We start from the raw sequence: 25,649 nt of genomic DNA, 5'->3' as shown, positions 1-25,649 counted from the left end.
TACAAAATCAAGCACACCTGTTTCGGTCAAAAGATCAAGAGTGTATTTGCATTGCGATAGGTGAATGCTTGAAGGATTTCGAGCTACTTCCAGACCAAGAAAATAGGTGAGGTCGCCAAGGTTCTTAATGCAAAAGTTGGTGTGGAGAAGATGAGTTATATGTTGTATTTCCTCATTGTTTGTTCTAGTAAGGATGATGTCGTCCACATAGACAAGAATGGTAGTGGTGTGAGATTCAACATGTTTGATAAAAAGTGAATGGTAAGAAGGAGAAGATGTGTAGTCATGAGATAGGAGAAACTGAAATAGCTTATCATACCACTGTCTTCCTGTTGCTTTAAGCCATAAAGAGAGCGTTGCAACCTGCACACTTTGTTGGTTTTGGGGTTGGAAAGACCTAGGGGCAGCTTCATGTATACTTCTTCGTGTAAATCACGAGGCAAAAAGGTGTTGTTTACATCTAATTGGCGCAGGAACTAGTTGTTGGAGGCAGCTAAGGCAAGAAGGAGGCAAAGAGTGGTTAGTTTAACAATGAGAGTAAAAACATCAATGAAATCTAACCCTTGAATTTGGTTGTAGCCTTTTGCTACCAAGCGGGCCTTGTAATGCTCAATGGAACCATCAGATTTGTACTTTGTTTTGTAGATCCAACGACAGCCAATGACAAATTTGCCTGGTGGAAGATCCGTGGTGATAGAACATGGGGGCCATATATCAATGTGTAGTAAGTCAAAGGGTTGAACAGTTTTGGATATACTTGAAGGAAAAGGCAGTTTGCGTTGTTTAGCAAGATGACAGGCATCACAAATATAATAATGATCAAAATTGATATAGTTATACTTTGCAGACATAAGACAAAGTCTATAATTTGAGAGATGACCTAGTTTAGAATGCCATAGATTTATGTTCTTGACATTACAATTGTTTAAAGAAAGCAAAGAAATGTTGTTGTCATGAGTTTGGATAGGTTTATAGAAATATAAGCCACCAGCGTGATTAGCTAAACCAATCATGGCGTTGCTTTGTGAGTCCTGTATATCACAGCCAAGAGAAGAGAAAATGTGTTTGCAATTAAGCGTTTTGATTAGTTGTGAAACAGAAATGAGATTGAAGGAGAAATTAGGAACATAAAGAACATTAGTTAAATAAAAGGTAGGGGAGTAGTGGATAGTTCCTGGGTGTTCAGCAGTCACGGTTTCACCATTAAGTAGAGTAATTTGAATATGCTTGATTATGTTGTGATGAGAAAAAAAAATGTAGGGAAACACAAACGTGATACGTGGCACCAGAGTCAAGTATCCAAATACTTTTATGGTGTGAAGAAGCAATAATTGAATTGATATTACCTGATGAAGAAGTGCTTGAAGTAATGGAGCCAATTTGATTGGCATTTGTCGATGTATGATTCTTGAACAGATTGGCCAAGAGTTGGTACTGTTGGGGTGTTAGACGAATGTCTCCCATGGTGTCATCAGGTTCGGATTTGGCATATTTGTCTTCTTGTATGGACACTTGATGAACTTGTGGTGTTTTATTGTGTAGTTTATGACCAGGTGGATAACCATGCATCTTATATCATATATCCACTGTATGGCCATTTCTACAGCAATGAGTATAGAGTTTCTTGGAAGAAGAAAGTTGAGGAGGGATGCTTTTATTGTTGGCTTGGTTGGGAAAGCCATGCTTGCGATAGCAGACACTTTCGGTGTGACCAGTTTTGTCGCAATGAGTGCAAGAATAAGTGGAGACAACATTGACAGACCCGTTGTTAGGAGTGTGATTGGAAGCGATGGATTATTGAGTGGTGTTGTTGATGTTGCGGATGTTGACAACAGGAGTGCCATGTGACAACTGTCTTTCTTGTTGCATCACAAAGGAAAAAAATTTCGTGATAGGTGGCATTGGATCCATGAGGAGAACATGATATTTTATATTGTTAAATTGGTCATTAAGACCCCTTAAAAACTGCATAGCCTGATCTTCTCTTCTTCTTTGTGCAAGGACAATAGGAACCTGACATGAGCATTTGACGAGGCAAGAACATGTAGGTGTTGTTCTGAAGTTGTCTAATTCATCCCAGATGATGCGTAATTTTGTGAAGAAATCAGAGACATTGAGATCGCCTTGACTGAGGGTAGCCGCCTCTAATTGTAGATCAGATATACGTGCAAGATCACCATGGGAGAATCTGTTCTTGAGATCTGTCCAGATGTCGAGGGCGCTATCCATCCATATGATGCTTTGTCTTATGGTGGGAGAAACTGAATGAATGATCCAAGAAGTAACCATGTTGTTGCATCAATGCCAAGTGGAGAACAAAGAATTGTTAGTGTCAGATGGATCAGTGGTGCCAAGAATGAACTCGACCTTGTTCTTGGCACTCAAAGCCGTGATCATGGATCGGCTCCATGAGTGATAATTGGTCCTGTCAAGCAGAGGTGCAACCAGAGGTGTAGCTGGGTTTTCACTTGGATGTAGATTAAGAAAACTGGGTGGCTGAATTTCGTTTGATGTAGAGGGCACGTTATTGGTGATGGAGATATCTGTCATAGTTAAAGAAAGCAGGAGAAAAAAACAAAAGCGTAGAAAGAAACACAAGAAACAGGCAAGAAGCAAGCAAGAATAAGGGAGGTAGAGTGGCGCAACAAAGCTCTTCAAATTAAAAGCTCTGATACCATAACACAAGCTACCCCATTACCAATGATTGAACGAGAATGCATAGTGACAGAGGCAATATGGAATTGCATAACAATTTGGAAACAAAAGCAAAGGGAGAAAGAGATAGAGAGAGAGTCGTAATGAAGAAAGACATAATAGAATTATATTCCTTGATGATTTACAAAAGGGCAAGGATAAGAACCTTATATACAAGAAGTGAAAGAGGAAACTAACAGAAAAATGGTTAAAACTAAAGAGGGAAGAAACTTAAAAGGCAACGTTGAGTGCAACAAAGCAGAACTTTATCAACTTTTGTAGTGGTAGTTAGTGTTTTAAGATTGCAAGTGATTTTATCATTTTGGTTGTCTATGCACAATTCTTACGGTCTTACCTTATATTGGATCCTCTAATCCTTTCTTATGGATCTCCCGAAAATGTTTATATTATGTTTACATGGTAATTTAATTTTTTAGTTAATTTTAAACATCTTTGTGATTATATATGTTATTTAAATGAAATTAAAATTTAAAAACTTTATTAGAGTAATTTAGTTATTAAAATTATATAATTTTAGATTTCACTTGAAATATGAAAAACTGAAGGTCATGTATTTTCATTTTTCACATCTATTATTACTTTTATACTTGTTTGACTGGCAAGAGTGTTGTTAGTTTGACTATACGTGATGTATTATGAACTCAGACTTGATTGAGATGTCAAATTTAATTTGTGTTAAGACATCATTGGATCACTCAAGTATGTTTTTTTCTATTGCTTCCTGCACCTGATACATTTCTTCTAGCACTCCATCACTTCCGAGAGTTTATTTTAAGGAATATTATAAAAAACCTTGGTGTAGAGATGTCAAAAAAATCTGTACCTGCGGGTATCCGTGAATAAAATCCGCAACGGGTAAGAAATGAATATTGAAAATGGACACTCACGGGTAACAGGTATGGGTATTTTTTATACCCTAGGTTGGGTACGGGTATCATAGTATCCATACCCATTGATACTTGTACCCGTTATACTCTAATTTAAATTAAAAAATATATATATAAAAACATTAACATATTGATTTTGAATGGGTTATTTTTTATCAATTGGTTTTAAAAAATCTTCATTTATTTATAAATTATCATTTACTATTTAAATAGGTCATTTTCACTTTGTTTGAAATTTATAAATCTTATGTATTGTATTTTTATTTGAATTTATGGTTAAAATTTGTTATTAAATATTAAAAGAATATGCGGGTACCTGCATAACGTATACTCGCACGTATATGGGTACGGGTACGAGACAAATATTTATCCAGCAGGTAGGGCACATGGGAGTTACTACCCGTACCCTACCCGCCCCGTTGTCATCCTACCTTGGTGTGACACGTGACATAATTAGTATCCTGATTTCAATTAATTTTTATGTTTTTTTGATTCACTTTTGTTTCAATTTTTTTTAGTAATTGAAATATATTTTTTATAAGATTAAAACTAATTAAGTATAAATATTTTTACAAAATTAAATACCGATATTTATATAAAAATTTGGTGGTAAAAAATATTAACAAACTATGGATTAATAATATCAATAATATAATATATTAAAAAGTCATTTTTAATAAAACAAATTAATATAACATCCATACAAATAGTAAATTGGGTCTCAAATTGGAGGGAGATAATATTGATCTATTTTGAAAAAAATAATGATTAACAAGACATGAGTTAATAGTATACAATAATGTAATATGTTAAAATGTCACTATTAACATTTATACAAATAATAAATTTGATCTCAAAATAGAGAGAGACAATATTACTCATTTTTGAAAAAATATTGGATAATTAAAAAAACATGAATTAATAATATACAATAATGTAATATTTAAAAAAATCATTTTTAATAAAAAATATTAGTATAACATTTATACAAATAATAAATTTGGTCTCAAATTGAAAACAAACAATATTGTTCTATTTTGAAAAAAAAAAGACAAAATTAAATCAAAGAGACATAAGTAGAGACTAAATTAAAACAAGGAGACGTGTATATAAGGACTAAATTGAAATCAAAACAATGACACTTGACTGTGACACTAATAGCAGACATTGTCTTGTCATGTGACACTGTCTGTGCTACGTGTCACATTAAGGACCTGACACATGGCAACAACATTCTTTGCAAAAAAAAATGAAATTCAAAAAAAATTAAAAAATTAATAAGTAAGAAAACCACATATTGACACATGGCACACTTTTAGTAATTTTTTTTGATGAAAGTACACTTTTAAAAGTTAAGACGCAATTAAAATTTTTTACAAAACAATGACCAAATTGATACATCCCATCAAAGTAGGGACCATCGGAATAGTTAAGCCTTTATTTATTTTTGACTTTAGACTAGTTTTTTACCAAAGGATAGTTTTACTGTTGATATCTATTTGTTACTTTTTTTTTTCTTTTCATCGACTTTGTTTCAACTTTTAAAAGAATATAACTCAAAATTGTTCCCTGTTTTTTGGTCAATATTGGTAAGGTTTTTTCTGCTGATGTCAATTAGAATATTTTCAATTATTTGTTGAAATTATTTTTTGCTTGATGTTTATATAGTTATTTTTTTACTGACATTATTAGTGTTATTTTTTGTTAAAATTTCATCATGATATGTTTTTAAATGTTGACTAAATATTTTGAAAAAATCTTATAATATTAGTTGAAAATAACCTTGATTGATTTTGATCTAGAAATAGTATCAACTAGATTAAAGAGAAGAAGATTTTAGAGTGAATTTGAGAGTGTGTATTCTCTTCTCTTAGGTTTCAATATTTATAGTACATGAGATACAATGGATGAAAGGAAAAAAGACAATTCTAGAAGATACTCCTAGGAACTAGGACTAAAGCATGTTCCTAGGAACTAGATCCAACACAAAGTTCAATGAATATCTTTTAAGACTATTTATTCTAACAGTTTTTTAGTCAATATTGATTAGTTGTTTTCTGCTGTTGTCAATTAGAATATTTTCAATTATTTGTTGAAATTATTTTTTGTTAAAATTTCATCATGATATGTTTTTAAATGTTGACTAAATATTTTGAAAAAATCTTATAATATTAGTTGAAAATAACCTTGATTGATTTTAATCTAGAAATAGTATCAACTAACTAGTATTTTTAAATAATTAATATTATTTAATCTTGGAAAAATATATTCGGTGGTAATCAAAATATTCAATGTAAACTAGACATGTCAAAACAGGTCGGAACTCGTGAGCCAATCTGGCTCACCACAAGTTCAAGTCGAGTCGAGTTAAAAAATGAAAAATTTTACCGGTTATGAGCTAAAACGAGTCCAGCTCACTTAACCCGTAGGTCAGGTGGGTTCGAGCCAAGTTAAAGTGAATAAGGGTGGCAAAACAGGTCAACCCGACCCGATTTGACCCAACCCATTTTTGACCTGTTGAAAACGGGTCAGGACAGACTAGCCCATTTATACAACACGAGTTAGAGAACATAACCCGTCTTATCCGGTGACGGACTGACGGGTTAACGGGTCAGCCCGTCTGGCCCGTCTTTTAAAAAAAATGTGTTTTTCTTTTTTTCTGAGAACATGGACCTGAATTTAAAATGCAAAGTTGAAACTAGGAAATTGCAAAAAAATTAAACATTTCCAAGGAATGAAAACTTATTCAAACAAATGCTAAAAAGCTGGTACTGAAAAGCCAACGGAAACCAACAAGAACATTACATTAGAACTCTATCTTCATACATTCATAAACACAGAAACTCAACCAAACCTTGAATTTCATCTCATCGTGATTTAACAGGATTTAAAACTTCACCATTCACACCAGAAACTCCAACGCTCATCGCTGGCAAAAAAAATCAACACAGTCTCAATTCGAATCCATATTACAAACTCTACGAAAACATAAAAAACAAATCTAATCTAAAATAGCATCTGCAAAGCCTTCAGAATATACCAGATTCAAACAGTTATCAAGTAAAAAAGGTAAAATGTGTGTGTGCTCTGCTCTCAAGCAATGAAACCGACAAAGACCAAACTAGAAAAAAACCTAGAACAATGGTAGGGGAAATGAAGCTCGCCGACGGAGCAAAGTCGTCGCGGTCGTGGATTTTGTCTCCTTCGTGGGGCTTTCGCCATCCAAAATGAACCTGGATTTCGTCCCCAGAGCAAAGTCGTCTCCTCCGTGGGGATTCGTCGTCTAAAACAAACATGGATTTCGTCGCCCAAAGTAAAGTATCAGGGCCGTGGATTTCGTCTTCTCCATGGTGGTTTCATCGTCCAGAACAAACCTGGTTTCGGTATCCAAAACAAACTTGGATTTTGCCCAAGGCAAAGCTGCTGGAACCGTGGATTTCATCTTCTTTGTGGGTGAGGGTGACCAACATTTGGTTTCATATTTTTGGGTTTTGTCTCTCGTAGATTTCATCTCTCAAGCACTTTAGTGTGTCAGTGAGATGAGAGAAAGAAGTGAAACAAACAAACCCAAAAAAAATAATAACACGGGTCAACCTTTTTCACTTTCTCATGATAAGACGGGCTACGGCCAACCCGTTCCGCAACTCAACGGGTTGACGGGCCAACCTGTCAAACTTGACCCATTTTCCAACCCCTAAAAGTGAATTGACCCACAACCCACTTTAATTTAAAAAATCTCTGACTTTTAATCAAATAAAAAAACCCCTCTTTCTAAAATTAATTAGAAGCTTTAATTCTGATAATTTGTTTTGCTTTTTCACGTCCACTACACAAAGTCACGACGAAGGTTCGTCTTCTTTGTCCACACCACACTACACACAAATAAACCTTCGTCTTCGCTAACACTACACATAGATAATTCATCTTCGTCCTCGTGGTTCATCATCGGTGCTTCTCTAATTTGGTTTGTCGGTGCTCCTTTGTGTCATTGCTCGTTCGCGTCTGTATTAGTGTTCATCGACGTTAGTGGTCGTCCGCGTATTGGTGCTACTCCGCATCACTGGTCTTCGACGTCGTTGTTGCCCTTTTCATCTGTGCTATTCTTTGCAAAAGTGGTTATACGTGTTGTTGCTCCTTTGGGTGGCTACTCCTATACGTCGCTGCTCCTTCAATCATCCTCTATTGTAGTCATTCTCCATGTAAGGTTCATTTCTTAAACTTATTTCTGGGTTTTGTCTCTCATAGATTTCATATCTCTAGCTTTTTAGTGTGTGAGTGAGATTAGAGAAAGAAATGAAACAAACAAACCAAAAAAAATAATAACACGGGTCAGCCTCTTTAACTTTCTCATGATAAGATGGGCTACGGGCTGGCCAACCCGTTCCGCAGCTCAATAGGTTGACGGGCCAAACGGGCTAGGTTGGTACAGGTTGATGGGATCAATATTCTGACCCAGCCCACCATTTTTTGACAGGTTGACGGGTCAGGCCGTCAAGTCTGGCCCATTTTGCTATCCCTAAAAGTGAACTGACCCACAACCCATTTTAATTTAAAAAAGCTCTAACTTTTAATCAAATAAAAAAAAACCCTCTTTCTAAAATTAATTAGAAGCCCTAATTTTGATAATTAGTTTTGCTTCTTCACGTCCAGTACATACAATCACGACGAAGGTTTGTCTTCTTCGTCACACCACACTACACACAAACAGAACTTCGTCTTCATCGACACTACACATAGATAGGTTCATCTTCGTCCTCGTGGTTTATCATCGGTGCTTCTCTGATTTGGGTTCGCCTGTGCTTATTTGTGTCACTACTCCTCTGCATCTGCGTTGGTGTTCATCGGCATCAGTGGTGGTCCGCGCATCGATGCTACTATGGTCACTACTCTTCAATGTCGTTGCTGCCCCTTTTCATCTATGCTCCTCTGTGCAAAAGTGTTTGTTCGTGTTGTTGCTCCTTTGGGTGGCTACTCCTCTCCGTCGCTGCTCCTTCAATCATCCTTCGCTGCAATCGTTTTCCATGTAAGGTTCATTTCTTAACTTATTTTTTTATCTTCCTTCGTGGTGATCTTTGGTGTTAGGAGACAAAATGTGGTTGATGCATCTCTACAATGTCGTTTTTTGAGCTATTGGAATGTGGTTATGCTATTTTAAGTTTTGGATATATTTATGTATTGTGGTTATGATTTGTAGACAACATATTCACTCCTAATGGTTCTGATTTATGGTTTTGTTATTAGAATTAAAATCTGATGTTTGTTGAAGAGTTCTTAAGCGATTTTGATCTTACATGCTTTTATTAGTTTTGTTTTTTTTTGTGAAGTTAGTTGCCATGCCTAAGTTATTATTAATGATGTTCTGTGTTAGTGTGTGTGTGTGGGGGGGGGGGGTGTCCATTTACATCAAGAGTTAGTTGTTTCCTTAGTTCTTTCCATATCTTGGTATATATGACTTATATTTTTCTTACAAATTAATGTGTAGCATGGAATATGAAACTATTCATCAGAGTGTTAATATGAATTTAATGTTGATGGTAATGATCCTTCAGTAATGATCAATTTATATGTTAATTTATAAACTAAAAGTTGTTGATAACTAAAATAGTTTCAAAAAATTATAATTGGTCTCTAAATTGGTTACTAATATTAGCTATCAAGATTTTGACTACCAAAGAAATTGGTCTCTAAACATATTTTTTGTCACTAAAATTAGTCATTATTTAAAAATTTTCTTATATTGAGAATTGTGATATTATATGAAAAAACATTATCTAAAGAACTTTGTTTTTAATATTAATTACTTTATTATGATAATGTTTTGAATTTTAAACTAAATGTTGAACTTTATTTATTTCTTTTGTTTTGAATATTAATTACTTTATTATGATAATGTTTTGAATTTTAAACTAAATGTTGAACTTTATTTATTTCTTTTGTTTTGAATATTAATTACTTTATTATGATAATATTTTGAATTTTAAACTAAATGTTGAACTTTATTTATTTCTTTTGTTTTGAATATTAATTACTTTATTATGATAATATTTTGAATTTTAAACTAAATGTTGAACTTTATTTATTTCTTCATATGTTGGTACTTAATTTCAATAAAAAACTATAAATTTAGGTTGAATTTATTAGATTAGCCAAGATATATATTGTCAATACCTACTCTTGTTTGACTTAATAAAAATAATTTTTTTTAAAAATAAAATAAATTATAATAAATAAAATAAAATAGGTTTTCATTAAGAATTTCGTCATCTTTGATTTTCTATTAACTCTAATTTTTTATTATGAATGGAAGCAAGGTCAATCCTTGTCTGGGTTTACCAAATAAAAATTAAATTATTTCTCAAATAGTTTTTCATTAAGAACTACAATAAAAATTAAATTATTTCTCAAATAGTTTTTCATTAAGAACTGTGTAATCCTTGATCTTTCATTATGAATAGAAATATGTAGGACCAAGGTCAATACTTGTCGGGTTCACAAATAAAAATTAAATTATTTCTCAAATTGATTTTTATTTAGAACTATGTTGTCCATGATTTTTCATTTTTGAATAAAAATACGTAGGAACGACGTACATCCTTGTTGGGTCAAAATAATGTTTTTTTTTTGTTTTGTTTCTTTTTTAACAGTGTTTTCTTATTTTTGAGAAAATTAAATATATTGAAAACCACATAATTTTTGTACATTTAATTAATTTTACCATCTTAGGATAGTCGTTGTATGGTACTAACACTTTCTTTATGTGTAATTGACTCTCAAACTCAAAATTCAGTTTTTGTAGACCTTATCTCATCTTTTCGATTTTTTCATAATTCTCTAAAATAAATTATGACGATAACTCAAAACTGTTTTTTAAAGTTTAATTTTTGGTTTACCGTCGTAAGTTTGGTTGAGACATATATCATATCTCTATTTGGAATAATATGTTTTTTCATACAATATGTATTGTTAAGTTTTGTATCTAGTACAATAACAAAAAAATTGACCAATCTTCATACAACAACTATGATTTGGTTTAAGCTTTAAATACATTCATTAATTGTGTCACTAAACATTGGCATGTAAAATAATATTATTTTCGTGTTAGTTTGTCATTGATTTTTTTTTGTACAATAGGTATTGTCAATTTCGAATTTAATACAATTGAAAAGAATTGACTACTTTTGTGTAATAGGTATAATTTCCTTTGACTTTTACTTAATAAGTAAAATGCTTACTTAGATATCACGTGGAGAAGATAAGTGGTGCTTTTTAGTTATGTGTATCATTTTTTTATTGTATTATTTGTAATACAAATACATTCTTCGAATACAAAATATTTTATTCAATTTTTGTTTTTAAAATATTTTTTAGAACTCAAAATTGTTAGAGTCCTCTTCTATTGAGTTATATTTCAAGTGCCCTAAATTGGAAAAAGAAACTCAAATATTATCATTAAATAAATAAAAAATTATTGAAAATAAAATATTAATATATATGTTCCTGCAAAAACAATAACAAAATATCAAGGAGCACAACTTACGTCTTACCTAATCCTCGATTTCCTGAGAAGGATACTCCTTGATTCTCTTAGATACGTCTTCTTGTAATATTGCCAGATTAGACATTTTTTGGGTTACCTACGAAAAAGACTCTGATGATCAAGTTAGTAAAAACTCTCAAAAGTCAAATCACAGATTAGAGAAGTAATGAATTGTGTACCTTTAATTGTTGGAATCTACATGTATTCACATTTTAGAACATTCAAGAAGTAATGGTTGAAATTAAAAACAAAACAAAAAAAACGTAAAAATTGTGTACATATGAATGAAAAGTCAACTTTAAATCTACGAACTCTTAAAAAAAATTAATTTCAAATCTTTAAACAATGTTATATATATATATATATATATATATATATATATATATATATATATATATATATATATATATTATATTAGTTTCCAAACCAAACAATACGATTTCAACGTAGATAAATTTTCCAAGATACGAATATGATAAAAAAAAACCAAAAAATATATTAGTTTATCCTAAAAAGAGAGTAGTATATAGTTGCTTAATGACCTTGATTAAGCCTCTCCACTATTTTTCAAGTTTTATAAGAACCTTCTAAGAAAATAAGGAAATATAAGTTTTAATCCTACAAGATTTACACTACATTTGTGAAACCCATAAGCAAACAATGGCAACCTTAGTTAAGATTAATATAGCTCATAAATGAAAAAGATATTTGAACAATCCAAGAAATTTCAACTAAAATAATGTAAATAACAAATAATGGTGATATTTAATGTGAGGAATCAATGTATGCTATTGAAGCCATTGATTGTAGTAGACTAGCTTTAAGAAGAAAAAACTGTCTCAAAGTGCTTTGAAATCTTCAACTTATCAAAATGTTTGGAGGAATTCATGGTTTTAAAGAAAAGAAAGGCAATTTTGCAAGATTGATACTTTTTAGCCACTTAATGAAAAGAAACAAATTAACTATAGATATGCAAACTTTACATGATAGTGATTATAATATCAGAAGGTCTATGATTTGATAACACATTTTATACACACTTTTATAATTTTATTATATAATGATTATATTTCAAATGGTTTACTTTTTATTTTCAGTTCATTTTCATATTAGTAATAAATCAGGTTCTTTGATATATTTGCTTTAATTTTGTACTTTTAATTTATCTGATTTTCACTCACTGTTTTATCACAATTTTTGTTATAAATATAATTTTTGTCTGATATCAATTGCATTGGATTTTTAGTGCTTCAATTTAGATAAATGGTTTTCTATATTTGGACTCATATACTATTATTTATGATTTTTAGAAGTTAGAACAAATTTGCCGAAAATTTGACAAAGAAGACCTTGCAGAATAGTTTCTTTCCTTGTATTAGTTTATTTTTTTAATTGGACTTAAAAGACTTGATTAGAGTCCAAATTAGGCTCATATTAGCTTTATATTTCAAAGATTATATAGGTATTTTTGTAAGGATATGGAAAATGGTATTTTGTGATGGATGATGTTTTTAAAATATTGACACTCAATTATTTTAATATTAAAATGTTTTAGTATAATAAAAAAGTTTGTAAATGAGTTTCATTATTTAAAAATACATTATTTCTTTAAAAATCAATTTTTTAGAGCTCTATCATTTCTCTCTAAGTTTTCTCACTTCCTATTCCTCTATTTGAATACTTGAAACCGCTGCAGTGATCCTCACAGAGAGTTCTTCAAATATAGTTGACCAATTTCTCCATTTGATTAAGTTGGTTTTCTTCCCCTTTCTAGGTTCAATCTATTCTTTTTTTTTACTTATGGGTCTATTTTTCTTGCATATGTCATTAGAATCATCTATATGATTCTCTGCTGATAAGTAATTAAGTTGGTATGGCCAAATTGTTTTTATGTTATTCCTAGGTATAAATAGAACATCTTGTGAGTTTGAAGGTGGTGTGGGTATTCTTAGATTTGTTAGGCTATTTCATAAGTAAGGAGAACTAATTGCAGCTACTATAGTTTCTAAATTTGCTCAATTGACTAGTTGTGCCTTTGTAACTATGATTGTATGATCAATTGTTATGTACGACGAGTATGAGTTGTCAAATTAGGACCGTAGATTCTTAAATTTCATGTTTTGATTGTATGATGAATTTTAGGGTATTTGATGAACGATAATTGAAATTGTTAGTTTTGTTGTTGGCATTTAGCGCTTGGAATGTTGTATCTTGAATGAAGATTGGAATTATGGTATTTGGTGCTGCTAAAACTGTCTAGAATATCATTTTGTTTTCTGAAATTATGCAAACTTGTTGGACGAAAGGTATGCTCGTTGGCTGAATTCGCATGATTCATTTTTCAGAGGCAATTAACCATTGGATGAGATTTGGTTGTTGGGCAAGACTATTAAAGGTAGTGTCAAGCGACTAAACTCGTTGAGCGAGTAAAAATACTTATTGGGCGAAAATGAAATCAAATTTAGATAGTTTTACCTAAGGATGTCAAAAACATTCGTACCCGTGGGTATCCACAGATAAACCTGCAATGGGTAGGAAATTGATATTGTAAATGGATAACCGCGAGTAACGGGTACGAGTATTTTTTATACCTACATGTTAATGGGGCAGGTACGGGTATCATAATATATGTACCTGTGGATACCCGTACACGCTATACTATAATTTAAATTAAAAAGAATATGATTAAAATATTAACACATTAATTTTGAATGGGTTATTTTTTATCATTTGGTTTTAAAAAAATCTCAATTTCTTTGTAAACTATCATTCAACACTACTTAAATGGATTATTTGGACTTTATTTAAAATTTATGAATGTTATGTATTGTATTTTATGTGAATTTAAGGTTAAAATATGTTGATAAATATTTTATTTTATTTTATTTGTAAATACCCGCGGGTACTTGTAGATATTAAAAAATATGTAAGTACCCACATAATGGATACCTGCACGAATATGGGGACGAGTACGGGACAAATATTTATCCAGTTGGTAGGGTTCGGGGGAGCTACTACCCATACCCTACTCGCTATGTTGACATCCCTAGCTTTACAACTGAGCGAGTGAGTTCTCTCCGGGCTAATTTTGGCACATAAATTTCTAGGAGCTCTAGTGGTGCTCTTACTAGGTGCATACTTGGCTCACTGGGTGATTTATTGCCAAAATTGTTCCAGTGCTAGATTTGCTACGTAAAGCCTCTGGTCGTTGAGCTTATGGGCCTTTAGGTACAACTCACTGGGCGAAGGTATGCTTTTGTTGAGCGAGACTAGTAGAGTCTCTCAACACTTTCAATTTTGTGAAAGTTTCAACTTTATTGGATATTTTGATGAGAGTTAGATGTTAGTACTATAATTCTGAGTATGTAAATTGTTTGAGGATGATGTTTTCTAATCTAGGGTGGATTAGGCATGTGTTCCATAATGTATTCTTTGATATAAGGATTCACTATTGGAGGTTATCCTGACACTTTAATAATCATCCAGACTCGTGTAGAGAAGGATAAGTTATGTGGTGAGAGTAGTAGGATATCCTAGTCTAAGGGCTTTACTTTAGCTTAAGACCAAAAAGGACTAACCTTGTGTATGGTAAGGCGAAATCCATTGGTAATGACTATGTAGAGTAGAAGAGGCCACCACAAATGCAAAACTTGTTAAAATCTAATACCAATGCATGTATATGAATAATTGAGTCTTGTTGAGTCTTTACTCGTGACATATTTGTCTTTAAGAACAATTTGTATGTGATTTTGACTTAAGTTCTGTTATATGAAAACTCTTTTACAAATTATTTTACCCTTCTTCTATGTTGTTTTGTTTTATGTTTGTTTTCTTCTTTTGCAGAATCACCTTAATTGGTGTGAGCAAATGAAGAAACAAGAGTTGATCTAGCTCAAGATGAGGAAGATGCAACTCTCTAGCTCTCAAATTGTGGTTCAGTTTATATAAAGATCTTTTTGAAATACTTCATGTTTTCTTTTCCTAACTGGTAGTATACATGAATATTATAAAATTGAAAGTAATAATAAGCATAACATAACCAATCTAAACATTCAGAACCATAAAAAAGGGTAAGTTTTTCCCCCTTAACTTTAATTATATTTTTACATAAAACTCAATTTTGAAGGTAAAGTTTACATCTCGATCTTATTTTCCTGTCTCATTTGTGGTCTTTTAGTTATTATGCTCCAATTATTCTATTATCCACCAAAAGACTAAACCCTTATATAATCAATAGTTTTGTAGTAAAATTCCATCTCCTCATCAAGATATATGTAGAAAAACTCTCGAAATCCATAAATTGAAAAGTACCAAAAAAATAAAACTGGACAAAAGAAACACATTTCTAATCCTAATACGAATCCCCAACAAACAAAATAAAAACAACAGTAAATAGAAAAAAAAAACATACTAACCATAAATGAGGATAAAATATTGGTACACAAACAACATGATATTCAAGAAATGTAATATGCCAAAACCCTCAAAAAAGGATTCTAGAGTAGAAGAAAGCAAGGAGGAACAAGAGAAGACATAAAGAAATAAAAATAGAAAATAGAAAAAGATTGACTATAAGAGAATAAAGATAAGTAATCATTTTTTTTAAACCAAATTATAATTTACTACAAAAGGGTTTTAACTCATTAAATATCTTTTTTAATACCAATAAAAATTAACAGACATTAATGGTGATTTAATTAAATGTTATTCTAAAACATAAATTTATAATTAATTTAGTAGAAGTATATTAGTACTAAAAAGATTTTTTTTAGTCTTTTTTTACTTAAATGTAATTTTATAATTAATTTAATAGAAGTATATTAGTACTATTTTTTATGTCTTTTTTCTTAGACATTGCTTTATAATTAATTTAAAAGAGAAATAATACTACTACAATTTTATTTTGAGGTATTATTTTTTTGGAGGCTTAAAACAAGTGTTTTATTGCTTTACTCTTGAACTGACTCTCCTTGTAACATCCCATCCAAATATTACGAATTTAATTAATAAAATAGGATATTAATATTAAAACCTCATTTATTAAGCTCCATTTTTCAAAACATGGGAAATATAACAACTTTATTTCATAACAAAAACCAGCTCAGAGCCAATTATTATAAAATTCAATATATTATCAAAAATCGTCTCATAATAAAACCAATTTCTATAATTCAATTGATTACAAAAGGAACTTTAAAATTCATAAAATAAAATCTTTGTAGAAATGTTTCCACGATAGCCCACGCTCCCTTGTATCGCGTGCACAATCATCGCCAAAACACAAGCAGATAGGGTGAGTTAACAGTTTAAACCATACACATAATATGAAACAATTATAGCAACACGAACATACCAAAGGAATTTCCATCCTTTGATTCTATAACATATGGCCACTACCATGTTACATGTGTTCTACGTCTTCAAATGAATACCTCAAGATGTCTTGTTGCCACACCTACCAGCCACAACTGGCAGAACACGTGCGGGAAACCATGCTACGGACCACACTCCGTAACGGCGGGTGAAGTTCCCAATACGAATATCATTTGTAACGTCCCAAAATTACCGAAACCGTTGGTCTCATACCAAGGACAACAATCTATCTTGACCCACTGTACGAGTCATAACTCGTACACTCACACCAGCAACACTCGCCAACCCGAGCCATAACTCAAGAGTTCCTCGTGTTCATGTGCCATCCCGAGCCACAACTCAAGAGATGTCATTCTGAGCCACAACTCAAGGAATACCACGTGCTTAACCCCTATCCTGAGCCATAACTCAAGGGATACGTTCCGAGCAACAACTCAAGGAACACTAGCAAACCGACCTATAAGGTATCATTGAAGCATTGTAGACCATGCGCATCCACACCACACAAGCAATTACTTTGACAATGGACCCACGATATACGATGCTCCAACGAACCTGCCTGTTCGTGGTTCTGCCTCTACAAACCTCCCCGCTCGTAGTCCAACTATACGGACCTCTCCGCCCGTAGTGCAACACACGTGATCCACCAGCTACGAACCTTCCCGCTCGCAGCATCTCTCAAATGTGAGCACGAAACATATAAACCTCCCTGCTTGTATTCCCACACGAGAGTATCAAGATATGAACCTCCCAACTCATATCATCACGTGTTCACCACCAGCCATGAACCTCCCTGCTCATGACCTAAGCATCTCTTGGTCCAAGTCCTAGCATACAACATACAAAGTGCTAGCAAACGATGTTCCACTACATACCGCCTGGTAGAGCCTTCTCGCCGCCAAGCGCCAAACACAAGCAAAGCCTCTGACAAAGGGCTATCGCCTGGTGGGTCACTCCTCACTGCCAGGCGCCACGCATTCCAATGACTTCCCTGGTACTTCTATCACCTGATGGCAATACCTGTGCCGCCACGCGCTATACCAGTAATGTGCCAGCTACTGGTTTAGCACTCTACCACGGGGTTTCAGCACCCCCTAACAGTTCAAGCATATATACAAGTTATAATTTTAACTGTATATAAATTACCTATACTTGCACGACTGTAATTTTAGCCAACATAACATTCACTTATTCAACAATCATATCACTCATTCAATCATAGTCCTTATAAATGAATAACAATGCACACATCTATTTACCAACATTTCCTACTTAACATATGCATTTTTACCATACATTTAATCTTTTCCAACATGCAAGTTACTACCACTGTATTTCTGCATGCATCACTAATACATATAACCATAGTAACTAAAACAGTCACCCCATCACATCTTAATCAAATAAACCTTTACTTTTTCACGCAATTGATACCAATCATCAATCCTGCGCATATATAATTAGAGGTCTTACTTATACACATTCCCTTCATACTACATTTGTCATTTTCCTAGTTTACGCATATCATCACCTGATGACCCCAAATCACGCCAAACAGAATCAACTCAGAACATCCACTGTCTTGATGTGTCGCCTGGCAGCAATTCATGTGCCGTCAAGCGGTGCATACAGAATATGGGTTCTTGCCTAGATTTTTGCACCTACGCGAACCCCAACCATGCAATTCCTCCCATTTTTACAGATTATTAACACATTTATATAATTATATGCCATTAGGAGAGTTCATGTTCGTTCCAGTACCATTAATATCATGAAAACAACACATAAATTATCAAATCTCTGATCATGTTCTTTCACCCCCAAATCCCAAAATGAACCCTAATTTCCCAATCATAAAAGATACATAGAATTATAGCGAAGACATCACTGGCAGACATTTTCAACCTATGAATAACGCATGCTCAAATCAAATATAAAGCAACAATGTAAGACCCGAGAAAAATTAAATAGTTAATTAAATAATTATTTAATAAATGCGGGTAAGAGGAGCGTTTATAGGATTTAATGAAGATAACTATGACGTGTAAAAGTGCTAGCTCAAGTGGGTGAGAGTACTTTATTGTGTGAGAGGACTTGGGTTTGAGTCTTATGTGTGCCATTTGCGTGTTATTTAATTATGAATTTTTAAATTATATATTTTAAAGAGTGATGTGATCGCATAACCTTAAAATCTAAGAAGTTATCACAATTGTGATTTGGTTGAATTGGTTGTGCGTTTGCTTTGTGATTGTAGGGATGTGAGTTCAAACCTTGTTGAGAACTAAATAATTTCTTTTTGCCAATTTTTCCTTTGGCATGAATGTGAAAGGGTTAGAAACCTAGCAGCCAATAGAGAGGTAGCCTAAGGGCTGGAAATAATGGGATAATTAAACATTGATTAGCCTTAGTCTATTTTTTTTATTATTAAAATTCGTTTAAGGTACTAAAAGGGTAATTAGGAGAGAGTAATTGTGAGAGAGGAAAAGAGATTAGAGGAAAGAGGCTGAGAGTTGAGTGTAAGGGTTTGGGCGGAGGTTTTTTTGAGGCAATTGGCACGATATAGAGCAAGGAGTTAGAGTGCAAGCCATTTTGAGAGTGCAAGCAAAGAACAAGGGTGGTTTTTCGGTTAAAGTCACATTCAATCCGAATTTGGAGCGAGGATCATAGGTAAGGGGAGTTGTTTTTATTTATTTTGACTCGTGCTAACTGTACTGTGATCGAATGAATTGAATTGGATGAGTTTCTGTGCCTAATTATGCAGTTCGTTTAACATTTCTGGGTTCTTGCCCAGAAACCGCCTGGCGGGCATGAAGGTGCCGCCAGGCGACACATCAGTGTTAGCCTATTTTGGGCTCTGTGGCATGAGCTGCCTGGCGGCGAGGCTGAACCGTCGGGCGATGTGCAATGTTGTCGCTATTTTTATTGCACTTTGTTGAAATTATGACATGTGGGATTTACAATTGGATTTTCCATGTCCATGTAATTGAATAATCTTGTGATATTTTATGTGTTCTGGGGTTTTGGGCATATTAAGAATTCGTTTGGGAACATGTGAGATTTGTACGGGAATCAAAGAATGGTATGAATTGTGGGTTAGGTATGATTGCTATGTGATTGGAAGAAATGAGAATAGTGATTGAATGACATAATAGTGTGATGGGTTGTTAAGTCATGTTGAGCGAATTGGGCGTTGAGATTGGAGACTGGTTCGACTTCGGGGTTGAGGATCTTCGCAGGTGCAGGAAAATTGAAGTTCTAATCTGGTACTGGAATGCCGCCTGATGGCGTTACACTTGCCGCCAGGCGATGCTAGGATGCAGACCCGTTTCTGTGCAGAAATGGAATGACGCGAGAAGAGGCAAAAATCAGTGTGTGGGTTGATAGGAAGCTTTAAATTAATGAAAAATTTTGGAGATTAATAGAGTAAGAGAAGAGGAAGGGGAGTATATTGTAATGTATTGATGATTAGTTAGGCAATGGAAACTTTAGTGAAGATGAATGATCTGATATAAGAATGTGGTGGAAGAATAGTGTATCTGCAATTTACGGGTGAGTATGAAATGTGGTGTTTTGGTAAGTTAATCGATGAAGAATTACAGAATGGAACAATGTAATAGGTTAGTAAGCATAAGACTTGGGATAGGCTTAGCGTGAGAGAGTAATGCACTGAGTGCCAAAACCAGCTGCAGAATGCTTCTGGTATGGCGCCTGACGGTCCACTGATAACCGCTAGGCGATAGGCTTAGCGTGAGAGAGTACTGCACTGAGTGGCGCCTGGCGGCACGGTATGCTCCGCCAGGCGGTGACGAGAAAACAATGGCACTGGAAGGACGCTGGCGCTTGGCGGGGAGTGGATACCGCCAAGTGATCTGGAACAATTTCGCCTGGCGGCGTATGGGCCGAGCCAGGTGGAAATGTTGTTGTCCTTTGTTTGTTTGGTGTGTTATTTAAGCAATGATGCTACACTTGGATCAGGAGATGTTGTGTCATGAGCGGGTAGGTTCATGGATGGTGGTTAACATGTGATGGTATGAGCGGGGAGGTTCATATTCAGTTACTCTCACGTAGGGATACGAGCGAGGTAGGTTCGTATGTTTCGTGCTCACGCTTGAGAGATGCCACGTGCGGGGAGGTACGGGGCTGGTGGATCATATGTGTTGGACTACGGGCGGGCAGGTCCGTAGAGTAGGACTACGAGCGGGGAGGTTCGTAGAGCAGGACTACGAGCGGGGAGGTTCGTAGAGGCAAGAACACGAGCGGACAGGTTCGTGTGAGCATCATATTCCCGAGTCCGAGACTAACCAGTTGTGTGACTTGAAGGCTATAAAGCCTTGGGGTTAAGGTCTTGGCCAAGAACTATGTAGAATGAATAAGATGGGTATATGATTTATCTTGCGTATTTTATATCTGTTATTTTATTTTCTCAGCTCACCCTTTCTGTTTGTGTGTGGCGATGATCGTGTGATTCGTTACACGAGAGTAGATGTTAATACAGGTGGTGCTGAGGATGTCCAGGCGACGGAGTGAGGGCTAGCTTTGGGGATTAGAGCTAGGGTTTTTCTCACATGTATTTTACTATGCTTTTATTTATGAACACAGATTTTGGGAACTTGTAACACTTTAATATTTATGTTATAAGTTTTGGCGCGTGTTTTTCATGAATTTCAATTTTCCCGCGTTAGGAGTATTATTAATGCTACTTTTAATATAATTTATTTTTTTTATTATTTATTTTTAAGTAATATTCCTTAGGGATGTTACATTTGGTATCAGAGCAAACATTTTGATTTTTTTGGAAAAACTGGGGAGTGAGCTGATGTTTATTGTATGAAATTGGTTGATGTGTGTTGATTGTTAAACTTGATAGTGTGTATTTTAATCATAAGAACCAAAACATTTATTAAATTTGTAAACATTAATCAAACCTAGTTGATAAAATTTAAAAATATTTTAAATAAAATATAAAAGGAAAATAAATCTTCCAATTAAAAATTATTTTAAATATCTATTTACTTAATTTTTTTAATTTTAATGAAATCTCTTTTTTTATATACTAATAAAAGTTATATTACATCACTTGATCAAAATCATACAAAGAACAAATTAAACTAATAACAATAAAATTTTAACATATGATTGAGTTAAAAAATAAAAATAATTACATAAAAAATATCAAAATAGTATTCTACATTATAAAAATAAACAACAAATAAAAATATCAAAAAAATTATCAAATGTCTTAGAAATAATTTGAGAGACCATTGAATGAAATTGCACACAGAAAATAAATGTATAATTAAGGGTGTAATAAGATGAAAAATACCTTATAGATCTAAGAAAACTTTTCAAATATCAACTTAGTCGATAATTAATATACAATGAAAATGGTTTTAGGGAAATAGAAGAGTTCTTCAAATGAAACAAAAACTAATAACAATAGAATAAAGAAGATAAATTTTTTATATTACCTAATAAATGAAAGGTTTATACTATGAACACTTACATTAATAGTATTAAACATTCTCATATGAAAATAAAATATACAATAAATAAAAATATTAAAAAAAGTAAAAATACTCAAATATAAGACATAAAAAATATTTAATTGACATACACCATTTAATCATAATTGTATAAAGTATATATATATATATATATATATATATATATATATATATATATATATATATATATATAAATGGATATAAGATTAATAGACAATGAATATTGTGGACGGAAATACAATGGAAATGAATATTATAAGGGTTATGTGATTGGCTTTACCTATTATCTGAAGTTTGAAATCTTAATTTGTTTTTTTTTTCAAAAAAACCGAACAAGCTACACCAAAAGTTTAAATAATTACGTGTTATTAACATTTAATGTTACTTATAGCAATTTGTTTACCTCTATTTTCTTTTACTATAGAGTAAATGTGAAAAATAAAATAGTTATAATCAGTGAAAATCCCATTCAACAGCATTGTTTTTTGCACTAAAAAAATAAAATTACCTATAGATAAAATTTTGTTAGTAATAGTAAAATTTACTCAATAAAAAATGAATAAAAGTTAACAAATTTTAGTAATGTAAAAAAGATTTTTTCTATCAATAACATTTTATTGATAATTACGTAATTTTTTGTAATGTTAATATAATGTTTAGATATAATAGTAATATAAATGATTAGTTTAATAGATTTTATATGGAAAGTAACTTATAAATGGAAATCTAAACTACTTGATTAAAATGAAGAACAAACTTATGGACAATGTCAATGTGATGTGATGTGGCTTCACTCTATCTTCTTTTACTTTCTTTGTGCCTTTATCAACATGCAACCGACAATCTCTCCATTGATAAGAGCAAACGCAACAAAAGAAATTTTTATTTTCTTTTTCTTCTCTTGTGAAAACCTCTCTCTACTTGTAGTTGTTGCAAAATCATTAATAAGAATTGAATGGTGGAACCTTTGGTTAACTTGGTCATTAGTCATTACTTCCATGCTTTTGGGCAAAGAATAAAAATCTGAGCTTTATTCAAATTTAACTGTTACCTATTGTTTAGGTATATAATATAATAGAGTTTGAGTTTTGTTTTGTTGGTGTTCTTTAATACCCTTTTTAATAACCTATAGAAAATTGGAAAGAAATATCAAGAACCCTATCTGGGAAGTAATTCTCCCTAGTGGGACCCATCTGGACCATGCTCAAAATTGGCATCTTCAACAAAGATAAACACATAAACCATGTAAGGGTTTTCCATAAGGGCACATTCATGGTGATGAAATTTCCCTAAAGCTACCATCTTTTGGTTCAATAATTCAACACCCAGTTTGCAGAGTTTCATTCTTTGATCAGTTTTTCTTTCTATTTCTCATATCATAGATCAACCAACCTGGTTTTTTTTTTTTTTTTGGGATCACTCTTGAACCATCTTAATGGATATTGATGAGTGGGAGTTTCTGTCTGATGATGGGTACCTTGATTTCAACGAAGATGGTGGGAAGAAAAAGCAGAATAATTCATTCGGAAAGGGAAAGTTGGACTCAAAGAGTGTGTTTGACATGGACTACTTTTGCTCATCACCACCACCACCACCAAGGGTTCACACTCAGCTAGTTCCTTTGCCAATTGAATTGGAGCCAAGAATCATGGCCCCAGAAGATGTTTTGGTGAAAGACATCATGAAAAACGGTCCTGTGGGGTTGGATGCAGTTGCCCCACCAGAGAAAACAAAGGATTTTGAGGCAGTGGAGGCTGATAGAGTGAAGGTTTTCTTCAAGATCAAAGAGAAGAGTGATTTTGCTGACATGAAAATGGACTCTCCCAAGTCAAGTAGTAGGGGAATCTTGCCTTCAATTGATGCAGGAGGCTTCAAATTTGAGGACAAAGGTGAGACCATAGAGATCATCACCTCTCCCAGAAGAAGGGTTATTGAGAAGGAAGTGTGTGAGAAAGAAGAAAACTCCACTTGGGAGGAAGAGAATAACAGTGGTTTCAACTTGTGGAAGTGGAGTTTGACTGGTGTTGGAGCCATATGTTCTTTTGGTGTTGCTGCTGCAACTATTTGTGTTCTGTTCTTTGGAAGCCAGCAAAGGAACAAACTAAAGCAGGATCAGAAAATCAGGTTCCAGATCTATGCTGATGACAAGGTAAGCTAATCTCAGATTTTTTGTTTTCACTGAGTTTGTTCCTTGTAAAACTGAAACTGCAACATCAAGATTTTGAGTTTTTTTTTTTTTTTTTTTACATATCAGGATCAAATTTGTTCAAATATAATAGACAAGTTAAAAAGATCTTACTAGTTATGCTATAAGTTCTCATGAACTTCAATTTGTACAAAACTCAGAGTACAGAAGGGAGTGTAGTGTGTTCTGAAATGTTATTGTTAATATTTTACACCAGTAATATTTTTTGACCTGTCTATATTCGTAATATTTGAGCAAATTTGTCCCTATGTAAAAAAACCAGATTTTGGAGTTTCATAACTGTTCTCAATGTTGGTTTTCTATTAGAATGAAGATTCAACTCTGTGATTAATGTTGACATGTAATGAAAACCTTATACCATGAAACACTGAAATAGAACTCTACTTTTGTTTATCACCTAAAGAACTGTATAAACTTATCTTTTTTGAAATATTCAGTACATTTGTGACTTTTTACTTTGTGTTTGTTCACAGTTTTTGACATCATTATAGATCATAAGTAAGATTCTGAGAATGATTTAGTATTGGCTTTTGTTGTTTGTTTGTTTGTTTGAGAAGTGTCAAGGAAAGAAAAAGTCTGTTTACTTGTGGCAAGGTTTTTGGAATCTTTTGATTGCAATTTGGAACATTGAATAGTGTACTGGTATTGGTCCAATGTTGTTCTAATTGGTTGTTGGATTTTGAAGTAGTGATTTGTTTGGTTGTGATTTCAGAGGATTAAGCAAGTGGTGCAGCATGCAACGAAGTTAAACGATGTAATTTCTGCAGCAAGAGGTGTTCCTATGAGCAGAGCTCATATAAGTGTTGGAGGTTATTATGATGGTCTCTGAAGTATTGATTGGGTGGGTTCATGAAGCAATTGGAGTTTACAATGGAGGAATAGTTCCATAAGATCTATGAATCTGGCCGTATTCTATATTGCTGTAAATAACTTATGTCAGATTTCAGAAAGAAAACCATGATACTAGATTGTTGTTCATGTTTGTTTGCTCTGTATATTTTCTGTGATCTTGTAAATTAAGTCACAGATTGTAGGCACTTTTGTTATTATTTGATTATAATTTTTGAATTAATATATCAAGATGTTTCTAGCTTTACAATCATTGATTAAAATATTAATGTTTTAAATTTTAAGGAAGTAAAATATATGTTTAACAAAATTTAGAGTTAGTTATAATTGTTAACTTTTTCTATTTAGTTGTAGTACTAATCACAAATCATTTAGAGTTATTATTTCACATGCGTCTTAAAGACAGGTTTTAATTGTTTCTTTTGAAAAGAATAAGACAGGTTTTAATTGTTTCTTTTGAAAAGAATAAGACATTTAATAAGGGTATGTTTGGATGAATTTTCTCGTAAAGACTTCTAAGAAAAGAAAATATATGTAAAAGTAAAATTGCTAAAGTTAACAAAGTTAAAATAAAATTT

At 32.9% G+C, this 25,649-nt stretch overlaps 1 protein-coding gene and 1 long non-coding RNA gene across 2 annotated transcripts; one reads left to right on the top strand and one right to left on the bottom strand.

The window, feature by feature from the left end:
* Window positions 1-6,387: 6,387 nt before the first annotated feature.
* Window positions 6,388-7,159, bottom strand: LOC114182485. The gene is made up of 2 exons (XR_003604095.1): window positions 6,736-7,159; window positions 6,388-6,531 (listed from the first exon to the last, which is right to left on the bottom strand). It is a non-coding gene; the product is annotated as an uncharacterized LOC114182485 (long non-coding RNA).
* A 16,045-nt stretch (window positions 7,160-23,204) lies between these two features.
* Window positions 23,205-25,321, top strand: LOC114182352. The gene is made up of 2 exons (XM_028069217.1): window positions 23,205-24,165; window positions 24,935-25,321. The coding sequence occupies exons 1-2, from the start codon at window positions 23,452-23,454 to the stop codon at window positions 25,049-25,051; spliced, it is 831 nt and encodes a 276-aa protein (XP_027925018.1). The 5' UTR covers window positions 23,205-23,451; the 3' UTR covers window positions 25,052-25,321.
* The last annotated feature ends 328 nt before the right edge of the window (window positions 25,322-25,649 follow it).

This window comes from Vigna unguiculata, chromosome 4 (assembly GCF_004118075.2).
Source record: "Vigna unguiculata cultivar IT97K-499-35 chromosome 4, ASM411807v1, whole genome shotgun sequence".
NCBI classification, from domain to species: domain Eukaryota; kingdom Viridiplantae; phylum Streptophyta; class Magnoliopsida; order Fabales; family Fabaceae; genus Vigna; species Vigna unguiculata.
The sequence above is the reverse complement of the archived record's forward strand: the minus strand, read 5'-3'. Positions and strand labels throughout refer to the sequence as shown.

Excerpts from the sequence above, each read along its gene's own strand:
- LOC114182352 (XM_028069217.1), top strand. The coding sequence starts at position 23,452 with ATGGATATTGATGAGTGGGAGTTTCTGTCTGATGATGGGTACCTTGAT. Across the intron at positions 24,166-24,934 it reads AGATCTATGCTGATGACAAG|AGGATTAAGCAAGTGGTGCA; the intron begins GTAAGCTAATCT and ends TTGTGATTTCAG.